The sequence below is a fragment of the Trematomus bernacchii genome, unplaced genomic scaffold (assembly GCF_902827165.1).
Source record: "Trematomus bernacchii unplaced genomic scaffold, fTreBer1.1, whole genome shotgun sequence".
Taxonomy (NCBI): domain Eukaryota; kingdom Metazoa; phylum Chordata; class Actinopteri; order Perciformes; family Nototheniidae; genus Trematomus; species Trematomus bernacchii.
In genome coordinates, this window is record NW_022987584.1 from 457,954 (window position 1) to 469,750 (window position 11,797).

The 11,797-nt window shown below is 39.2% G+C and overlaps 1 protein-coding gene across 1 annotated transcript in view; it reads right to left on the reverse strand.

Moving 5' to 3' along the window:
• Nucleotides 1–11,797, reverse strand: part of LOC117480805 (low affinity immunoglobulin gamma Fc region receptor III-like) — a 171,847-nt gene continuing 160,050 nt past the window's right edge. Inside the window, exons 5-8 of the mRNA XM_034128284.1 lie at nucleotides 3,727–3,846; nucleotides 2,708–2,803; nucleotides 1,285–1,374; nucleotides 1–245 (exon numbers count right to left, since the gene is read on the reverse strand). Of these exons, the coding sequence (XP_033984175.1) occupies nucleotides 202–245; nucleotides 1,285–1,374; nucleotides 2,708–2,803; nucleotides 3,727–3,846 (350 nt within the window). The 3' untranslated portion in view covers nucleotides 1–201. The remainder of the gene's footprint in view (nucleotides 246–1,284; nucleotides 1,375–2,707; nucleotides 2,804–3,726; nucleotides 3,847–11,797) is intronic.

Here is an 11,797-nt window from a genome sequence, read left to right on the forward strand (position 1 = left end):
TGTGAGGGTCAAAGGACAGGATGCCGTTTTTCTCATACTGATATTCCGCTATACGCTATGCACGCTGGGATTTGGTGTTTATGCGATGTGAAATCCGAAAACATTTAAAAATAAATAAATAATACATTATTCCGAGTGTGTCACTTTAGAGTCACTAGTAACACAGAGAATAAAAAGATGACCAGGAGTTCTTCTTCAGGTTTACTTCAGAGACGAGTACAGGACGTCCGGCTCGGGGACGATCTCTGCTAAAAACAGGAGAAACTTTATTAAATATACATGCAAACAGGAAGTTACTGCTTTTATAACATAATCATATTTATATCTGCACTGTGTGTGCAGAGCTGAGCTAACTTACCTGATTTCATCTATAATAGTTATTCAATATAAGGTATTCTTTTTTGGGTTATTTAAAGGGTTTAAAGTGCACCTATCATGCTATTTCAAGGCATATATTATGGGTCTCAGTTATATACAAATATATAAAAACATGTCTATGATGTGTTTTGCTCAAAATACAAACAGATCATGCATTTTAGACATCCCTCATATCCCTCAGTTTCAGCTGTTAGAGAAATGCTGATTTTGGGTCCTCAGTTTAAAAAAATGCCTGATCAGAATTCTACCGGAGATAAAGTTAAATTCTGCTGTGATAAAACGCCATCCTGTTCTAAACCACATCAAGGATTCTTTCTGAAATAGTATGGAGCTCAAATGCTTTTTCTCTTGCGGGTTTATCACAAGGTGAGTTCCTTTTTTTATTTCCTGCTTTTTAAACACATGCTCTCTCCAGTACAGGTTAGCTCTGAGTGTTAGCGAGGCTTGCTAATGTAAACAAAGACGAGATTACGTCCAAAACACGTCAGGCATTGTTTCTGATAACAACTTTCTGTGGGTCCACCATCCGAAATTACGTCATATCGGCAGCAAATCTGTATCCGCTCGTTGTACCCCCATTTTTAAAAGATTTGGGTACGGAGGAACATGTAAATATATTTATTTTTAAATGTTTGATTTTTGTACTTTGTTTGTAAATTATTGTATTTATAGTTTTATTATCCGTTTTAATTTATGGCTTTTAGTTAATTTTTATTTTCTGTGTTTTAAAAGTTTACATTTGTATGTAATACTCGTTTTGTTAATATCACACAGTATATGTATTTAAAGGAATCTTTTAGGAATTACTCTTTTGCTCTTTCTTGTGTGAGTGTTCAGTGGACGTTGTTAGCTTAGCTTAGCATAGTGAATGAAAGCAGAGGGAACAGTTAGCATGTGTTGGTGTACCTCTCCTCCTGTTTGTGTTGATCACGGTGTCTCCGTAACAGACGTCTGTCTTCGTCTTCACTTCAGAGTAAACTGCAGCTGGATCGCTCTCTGCACGGTGAAACACATCATCAGAGTTACATGGAATATTATACATATAATATAACAATAATAACGCTGTTGTGGTTTAACTGTTGATGTTGCTTGAGAACGATGAAAGGTGTTCTTCTGAAACAGGAAGCTGGGCGACCACAGAGCTGCCCGCCTCGATTAAAATACATTTGGCGTTGGAGAGAAAAACCCAAACGTCACGATGAGATCACTTCTCTGGAAATGAGCCTGCTGTGGTTTTACAAGCAGAGTGGAAAGAAACTACAAACTGACCCACGAGACGGAGGGCAAACAGAGCGTGAATGTAGGGTGTAATGTCGGTGCTTACACTATTGATTTGTATTTCTTAGAACTTCATTAGAAATGTAAAAACTCCTTTGTTTACTTCCTGAACATAGTGACATCACTATGGAACACTCGTGCTCCTATTGGCTAGCGCTCCAACACATTGTACCTGATATACTTGGGGGTGGGACATCTCTAAGCTGGTTGACCAATCACAACAGAGCCAGCCAGCTAACCAATCAGAGTAGACTGGACTCTGGTTTCAGACAGAGGGTGAAAAGAGGTGCTGCAGCACAGGCAGTATGAGAGAAATAAAGAGCTTTTTGAACATTAAAGCATGGAGACATGTGAGTGTGTGTTTCTGCACAAAGTTGAAACTTGGTTGAAACACTTTGAGCACCGACACCTGCCGGCCCTACATTCCCGCTCTGTTTACCCTCCGTCTCGCTCATTCCCGCTCTCTTTCTACCCTCCGTCTCGTGGGAACCACTCCTTTTTTAAGAGCGATGTGAAAAAGTTGTTCTTCTTTACACTTCTGCTTCTTAGAAAGCGGAAAATAGCTTCAACAACTGCGATGGAAACTTAGCAACAACAGCTGCTAGATTTCATCAAGAAATGTCGACATGTTGAACAAAATTAACACATCGGTACGTCAGACAAACTACACATATGTGCATGCATGTGCAACTATAATTATATATTGTATGTAATCAGATTGTTAAATGCACATTTATAATTTACTCATATTATTTCTTTGTGTTATTAACAGTCCTGCAGTGCAGCGTGTGCAGGTCAACACTTCTGAAGTGTGTTCCATCAGAAAGAGGAAACTGGACGACCTCAGAGCTGCTAGCTTGTGTTAACCACAAGGTACAAACACACGTTCTCACACACGCTATCATCCACTAAAATAGACCTCACTGCAGTCTGAAACCTTAGGGACCAGTAAACATTGATTTTGTATTCCCTTTTAGAGAAAATTGTCTTTTTCTTAAGTGTCCTCTTAAGGACAAGAACTAACACACAGTCCCTAAGAACCAATCATTACCTTGGCTTCGTCGGCTCTGTTTGATTGGCTTCTTCCGGCTTTGGGATATCTTGACGTCGCTGTATGTGACGTCTTCTCCCTTTTCCACTTCAGCAGCTGAAAGGAAACACAAAGGACCAAACATTACTTTGACTTTGAACACAATTTGAACACAAATGAATATGCTAAGGATTGTTTTGATTTGTCCTTGTCTTTAGCAGACAGTTGGTAATTAGGTTAAAAAGCACAACATATATATATATAACTTATATATTAAAATGCATTATTAATTGAACACTAAACCTCAAATATTAAAGACACACATTCAATGATTGAGTGTGTTAACTGTCTCTGGGAATTCACATGTGAACTTAAGAACATCAGAAAGATCCCAGAACTAACATTTTATTTATTTAATTGCAATAAACATATAAAAATGATGCAGAATTACAACATAATAATACCTATTATTGATAATTCTGAGTTCATGTTTTTTCAGGTCAGTCCGTATGATGACAAATGTTTAAAATATGTTCTGAATGGAGATCGGGTCGGTCTGAGCTATGCTAAGCTAACATTGTAGCTAAATGTGCATCAAGGGAGGCTGTGGCGCAGTGGGTTGTGCGTTGGTGTTGGGATAAGGGAGCACAGGTTCAAACCCCACTGCAGTCAGCATGTCGGTGTGTCCCTGAGACACTTCACCTCAAATTGCTCCTGTGGGGATTGTCCACAGTATTGAGTATGTAAGTCGCTTTGGATAAAAGCGTCTAACAAGTAACATGTAATGTAATGTCATCTATTCCCGTCTCTTTATGCATTAATCAAAACATGGAAAAGGTGGAAACATTTATTACTTTTGGATTCAATAAAATCTCTTTCTTAATTAAGACAAATTATATGTTCAGTGTTTTGCATAATTGTTACCTAGCTCACAAATGAAAAGGGGATTCTTTTGGTTGCAATAAATTCTCCTGGATAATGTGTGTTTTTAAATTGAGCTGCTGGACAATTTGAGATTGTTGTTGTTGTCTGTGTCTGACCTTCAGGTTTCCTTCGGATGCGTCGTCGCCCCAGAACAACCAGAACAACCAGAACAACCAGCACAACCAGAACCAGAACAGAGAGCGATGCAGCAAGAGGAGCAGTGGTGGTGAGTTTCTCTAAAAAGAAAAAAGAAATAATTAAAAGCACAGAAATAAACATTTCACCTTCCATCTTGTTTTGTTTAGTATTTGTGTTTCAGGTAATCCTAATATTAGGCTTTACAGCAGGAAATAGTCCCAACACCCTGAAATTAGTATTATTAAGATTGTTTTATTTTATGGCAGATTATTTTCTGTAATAATCCAAAATCCGATGGAGAAATCCCATTGGCTGTTTGTGAAGGGCTGCATGTGTATGCTATGCTACAGAAATACAATGAGTCCTGAAACCAAAGGAAAGCTCCTCACCTGAGACAGACAGCCAGCTCTCTGGAGACTCTCCTTCATTCTGGACTCTACACTTGTAGAGGCCTTCATCAGACCTGGAGACATGGTGGAGGGTCATGTGACCATCAGACTCATTCCTGATGGAGACGCCATCTTTGTAGAATTCAGCGAGGAGGTTGTCGGACATCTTTGTTCTACAGGTCAGAGTGACGTTATCTCCCTCCATCACAGGGAGGGCAGGACTCTGCAGGATCACTGATCCACCTGAACACAGAGACAGATGGAGAATGAACGTGATCAATAACTTACACATGGCAGAGATTATTAATGAACCCACTACCTGCCAAGTGAGGCTGTTGTGTAGCTAACTGAAAAGCTAACGTTAGCATGCTGAAGTCTGAAACGTCCTATAAGTAGAACAATGGACTTTACTCACATTAAAATACACTTGACAAAAATAACGTAACAAACCTCAACAAAGTAATCACTGTTATAATGACATTGGACAATATGACTATATGGCGTCAGTTAGCTTAGCATAAGTAGATACTTTCCTCAATCTGAACTTCATAAACTCTGAAACTCTCCGTACAGACCTTCACTAATGATTAGTAAAACTCTAATTTAATAACAACTGCTTTTGATAATAACATCTTTAATTATTAATAATTAATAATTAGGAAAATAGGAGGGATTTTTAAGCCGTTCCACATGGTTTAAAGACTTTATTATATATATTAGTCCAGTATGAAGAAACGATCATTTATCATCATACCATCCAAAACTAACTCTATATTTCTGACCCACTAGACTAAGATTTAAGAAAAGAACCTTTCTCTTCATGTTTCTTCCATGAATCACGTCTGCATTTTCTTTCATTTTGTGTTAAAAGATGAGATTTAATTGATATCAATGTTTTTTCCTTTCTGTTCATTTCAGCTTCTGCAGTTGAAATAGGAGAAGACGTCACACACATCAAATGATCACAAAACCTGCAACAACCAATCAGACCAAGGTAATGATTGGTCCTCAGGGACTGTGTGTATGTTTTATTGTTCTTATATTCATGTGAGGACCGACTGGAGTCTTTAAATTATGATAATATAGAAGAAAATAAAATGTATAAAATATGTGTTTACCAGCCCCTGAAGTATGAGTCTGTACTGAGGAGTATTTTAGTGGATGATAGTGTGTGTGAGAATGTGTGTTTTGTACCCTGTGGTTAGCACAAGCTAGCAGCTCTGAGGTCGTCCAGCTTCCTCTTTCTGATGAACTTCTTAAATTATTTTTAGTATTGATGAGGAAACAGAGAGGCTGATCTTACCAGAGACGGTGATGGTGATGGTGTTACTGGTGGATCCCTCTGGGGACTCACACCAGTACACTCCACTGTCCACAGGGTCAGAGGAGCTGATGTTACAGGAGGAACCAGCAGGTGTTCCCCAGTCTTCACACTCAGCTCTGTTCTCATAGCTCGTGCTTCTCCTCACAGTCCATCCATCAGAGGCGTCCTCACATCTCAGAGAGACACGTTCATCTCTAAATACCTGAGATCTGCTGGGAGTCACCGTCAGACGAGCTGCAGGGAGTTATTGGATTCTGAGTCAAACTTAAAAAATAAAACCCGTCCCAGAATAAAGTTCTCCAGAGCTTCTTTTTACTGGTTACGCAGCAAGCTCTCTTTCTCTCAGGAAACTTTGCCTGCTCCAAGTAAACCCTCATTACGGTAATAAGGGATGCACAACTAATGGAAATGTTATCAACATCACAATGTGGACTCATGCAATATTCAAACTGCAGTGAGCGCCATGTCTGGTTAGGTTTAGTGAACTCTTTATCCTGAGGGAACATAATACTTGCAGTTCACATCAGGGGCCGAACACATAACAATACAGATAATAAAACATTGTATTTAAAGAGTTATTTTAAAGGTACTCGTGCCCCATCTCTTACGTGTCCAAGTCCACTGTTGTCAATGTACTTGTGTTTAGTTCAGATCACAACAGGCCCTACAGCTGAACCCAGAGTCAAAAGGAATTCACCTTTTCCACTTTTCAAACAGAGACAGAACATCTCCAAAAAGACAGATGATGATTTCATCAGGAAGTTCCTCTTATATCCAGACAAACAACAGAAAGAGTTGCTTTGAAAGGAACGTCTTGCTACTCATAAAGCGTGGTAGGATTGGATCCTCTGATGTGTAAAGAGTTCTTAAATGTGGTATAGTTGAGGGTCTCATGAAGTGAAGGAGCGTCTTGATGCTATGAAGCAGCTGTGGCAGCAGATACTGGAAGAACCACTCACATGTATTCATAGATCTGTGAGCTTTACTGACTGCAGGCGTTCAGGCGTCAGAGTGTTCAGAGGCAGTGGTTTCATCACGTTAACAAACACTCAAACAGGATCAAATATTCAACTCAATATAGTTTAGTGAGCAGAAATAAATGTAGCCTTTAAAGCATTCTTTGAAAAAGAGAATGTCTCTGTGTCTTTGAGAAAGAGAACCAGCAGCAAAGTGTTTCCTCCTGAGAATCTAAAGGTTACTGACCTGCGTTTGTTGAGCAGCAGAACAGGGAGCTCAGCACTGGAGATCAAACACAACACTTTCTTAGTTTGAAGTGATTACATTCAAAACAGAAACACGAGTCCTGCATTCAGGACAGAGATATTGTTGATCACTTTTTCACTGTTTCTATAACATTTAAACCCCATTTGTTCTCATCTATTAAACATGACCCTTTATCCCTCTTTCATATCTGGAAGTATTAAATGTGTTCAGGGTTACTCACGGAGCAGGAGAGAAGTGTCCTTCATTCTGCTTCTTGGTGCAATGAGATCAACTCTTCTTCTTCTTCTTTTTCTTCTTCTTCTTCTGTCCGAGCCGTAAAACCACTTCCTGTTCCTGCTTTGAAGAGATAGTCTAACATTAGCTTCTTACTTCAGAAATCATAAAGTGTTAACCCTTCTCTTGCGTTTCGGGTCAAAAGTGACCGAATGACTTTTGTTTTAATCATAAATATTGTGTTTTTCATCCAATTGCTTCAATACCTAACGTTATCCTCCACACCAGGCCTCTGGACATACACACTTGATGATCACCACTTGCATTGGATTTTGAGTGATTTATTCAACAGTGAAACACCCATGATGTTTTCGGTCAGAATTGACAGCCATAGAAAATTAATGGGTATGAGTGTATTATGTTCATCCTGCAGATGGAAAACATCTATATACACACACACACACGCACGCACGCACGCACGCACGCACGCGCACACACACACACACACACACACACACACACACACACACACACACACACACACACACACACACACACACACACACACACACACACACACACACACACACACACACACACACACACACACACACACACACACACACACACACACACACACACACACACACACACACACACACACACACACACACACACACACACACACACACACACACACACACACACACACACACACATTATGGTATATTTCTCTTTCAATAAATGTTCATTGAGGAAAACAGTATCAGTTTCTTATTTTATATTCATCACAGTGAATGCTGAACTTGATGGGCCCACCGGTGGGTCCGGACCATGACATGAAACACTGGCTTGCTTGTATCAAATCAATACATCCCATACATCCTTGGAACGGGAAGAATCTCAGCTACAACACTAACTAAAGCGTTTCCATCTCCAGTGAACACAGCCTACAGGGCAAGCATTTTTATAATATACAGTAATGTAAAATAAGCACTATCTTTGAACACACTGCCAAAAATAACATGAAATTCACCCCTGGTGTCATTCTGTTTATCATCCCTTGATTCTACTTGCTTTGACTGTTCAAATGAGATGTCAACCATCAAGATTGGATAAGGGGTTCCAGAGATATCACTGTGCAAAACACACCGGTCAATTTTGACCGAAAATAGCATGTGAAGGGGGGTATGACCCAACGCAAGAGACGGGGTATGTGAGATTATCCTGATGAACTAAACGTTGGTTTGACACAGAGATCATTTTCTGACATAATCCAAAATCACATGGAGGAATCCCATTGGTCCAGAGAGATGCTGCCTTCAGGGAACTGTCATTGGAAACAATTTTGGAGATTTTCAAATCAAACTTCTTGAGAGGTGAATCGATTACCCACGTGTCACTAACTCTGTCCGAGGCTAAGAAAGCATTCTTTACATCTTTTTGTTTTGCTCGATCAAGAACAGACAGTAATAACTTCATGTACTGAAATACTTCTGAGAGAACTAGTATGAGTTTGTACTAACCACAGACTGTCTGTTTGACATCATTGTTAGTGTGCTGGAGCAGCTGGGTCAATATCACTATAAAGTAACTTTGGTGTCCCCATCAGAATCACTCAGTTATCATGAAAATGTAGCAAAATAATTAAACTCTGAGGTCTTATTAGAAAAGGCCAAACATTTACACACATATCAGTACAATGATAAGTCTCTTGAAATGTGTTTCCTTCATTTTATACCGTATTTCTTCATTGGATGTACGTGATGTTGGCATGTCCCACACACTGCTCTGCTAACCACAGTGTGTGTAATAAGTGGTTAAATGATACTACATTTTAAAAATAATTATATGGTTTAATTGTCCACAACGAGTTATTTGATAAAACAAGTCATTTTGATCATGTATATTCTATTTTCATAATAACATTGAACATTTTGCATGTGTCCCTGACATTTGCTGTCCACCCTGTCATTATGATGTAACTGCCCCTATAATAAACCCTCTGATGTTTTCAGTTACATTACTACCACCATTTTGTCTTTCCCAATGGAGGCTGAGACATTGGCTAGTTGCAGAATAAGTATTTAAACGTATATTTGGTCATTTTGATCATATTATGTGTGTAGTTGGAAGTTGTCAAGCTTAACATGTCCACTCTGTCATAGTGAAATGTCAATTAATATAAATTCGACATTCGAAATATATTTGTTAAACAGTACACAGTCACCTTGCTAACTGAATCATGTTACTAACTGAAGGTCCACCAAAATTGTATTCAAGGACAGTATTTGAGTTTTTCTAAGTTACTTCCCACCTCTGTGTGTACTGTAGTAAAGATAAGAGATAAGATAAGATAAGATGGTACTTTATTGATCCCAATTTGGGGGGGAAAGGTGTGTTTTAGCAGCATAAAAGACAAGGCATTTTACAAGAAATAAACAAGAAAAGAAAGAAAAGAAAATAGAAAATAAGTGTGTTTATGTGTGCTGCTGCAGTGTTATGTAGTACTTTATGCAGTACTGCTGTTAGTGAGTGTGCTGCAGAGCTCCCACCAGCAGGAGGCGCCTTAGAGTAGATTGCACAGAGGCAGTGGATGTCTGCACACATGTTGTATATGCAGTGGCGTTTTTATATGTACAAAAGTGGTGGGGCACAAAAAACTTAGATGTCTATATATAAGCTTCTGCAGTGACGTGCAGTGAGGTTCATGGCTGCTGAGGCACTGGCACTGACTCTTCAGGTTTACAAATATTATATTTTGACCTAAACCAAAATATAATATTATTTTCAAAAGCTTTTTTTGTCTGATGCTTCGATTAATTTTAAACAGACAGTTCAACAAAAGGATACCCAAAAAATGTAATTTTATCATTTAAATATTGAATTGTTCTCTCTTAGTAAGATCCCATTTTCAATCAAATGGCGGTCTTACCTTGACTTGAAGATGAAGTCCATTTTCCTATCCTTCTGGACAAACATTTCTATTACTTTTTTGTAAAAGTCCTCCTTATGTTCTTGTAGTTTCAAAAGTCTATCATAAATCTAATCCATAGATTTATGATAAAAAAATTATAAAAGTAGGGTAGACATGTGGATGTTATCCGGCTGAACAAAACGTGCATTTATCTAACAGGTACGTTTCCCACAGATCTTATTTGGAGCTATTTTCTAAAATCCTATGGAGAAATCTCATTGCTTTTTTGTGCTTACTTCCTGGTTTTAGGACGCGCCCCTGCAGCTCTCTCGTCTCCTCTTCACACAGCACACTTTTCGCGGCACACGTACTTACAGCCAATCAGCTCTGAATGATTTGAGATGACGTATGGTGGGGATGGTAGCTCCATGCCCCTCTGGTCATTATTTTTTTGCCACACACATTACATTACAAAATACTCTGAGCATGCGCAGTGTAGTTTTTACAGTCACGTTCACTTCACAGCGAGAGGAAGGGGCATAATCAGGTTTTGTCCCACATGGCTCTAAACAGCTCAATAGGCACACACTGTGACTGTAGACACACTAATTAGAAGAACACAGACTAAAACAGAAATGTACAGACGAATCAGATGATTAAACATGATCTTAAAATATATTTTATATATTTTTTTATTTTATTTTTTGCATTTTTGTAATCATTATTTGTAATACTTTCTGCTGACACTAGGTGGGGCTGTGCCCCACCTGCCCCTAATGACCAGTCGCCACTGTGTATATGAGGGACTACGGATGGAAATTAGCTCAAAACTAAAATCCGGCATATTTACACTTGACGCATTATTTGTTTAAAGTGTTCATTAATGTGCATTGTCCCTGCTAAATAAACGATTAAATAAAATAAATAAATAAAGGTCCTTTAATGCAGTTTGTGAAATTGTAGTTCATCAGCAGAATACTGTAAACCTGCTGCAGAACTACATAAACATGTGTATAATATATATTTACACATATGTGAGTTATTACATGTCACTTGTTAGACGCTTTTATCCAAAGCGACTTACATACATTCAGTACTGTGGACAACCCCCACAGGAGCACTTTGAGGAGAAGTGTCTCAGGGACACAACGACATGCTGACTGCACTGGGACTCGAACTTGCTACCCTCTGATTCGAAGTCCAGCACTCTATCCACTGAGCCACAGCTGCCCAGCCGCCCATCTGACCAGTTATGTTAACTTTTAAAGTTTCTATGAAGAACTCTAAATATATTTCGTTTGGTATTTAAATGCCCATTTACCCTGACTTCTGAACTTTTTGTCACAATTCTGACTTTATTCTCAGAAGTCAGACGGAGCAGGATTACGGCCACATAAGAAACCTTTTTTTGGGATGTGACACAAATATATATTTTTTCACGAGTTCTGACTTTAATCTCAAATGTATTCACATGTTATCATCAGATTGAAAACTTTAATCACATTTGACTGTTGCTTACTGTACCTAAATGTCTTATTGTTTGTAGAACCTGATTCCTGTAAATCATGCGACCAGGCCAGTGGAGAATTAACCACGCCCACTTCTGATTTACAGCGTCAGAGCATCACGTGTTCATCACCAGCATGAATTTAAAGCGACAGCAGAGCATCTGGCCGTTTCTCAATCTCGGGGATACTGGCTTCCAAGCCAATATTTCAAGGATGCTACGTCATCGAGTGCCGCCGAAGGACTGTTCCAATCTCCAGCATACTTGGAATTCCACCGAGGCCGCGTCCTTGGTTTGGGGGAAATTTCGAGGCTGCACATGGGTAGACTTCGCGTCCTTAAAATCCCCACAATGCTTTGCGCACGGACCAATTTCCCCAAATCTGTGGCGGAAGATGTAAGAGGCGGGGCCTCTCATATGACGCACACCTGCACACTTGCTAGCGTGTTCCACTCTTTGTTTTCCGAATGCCAGG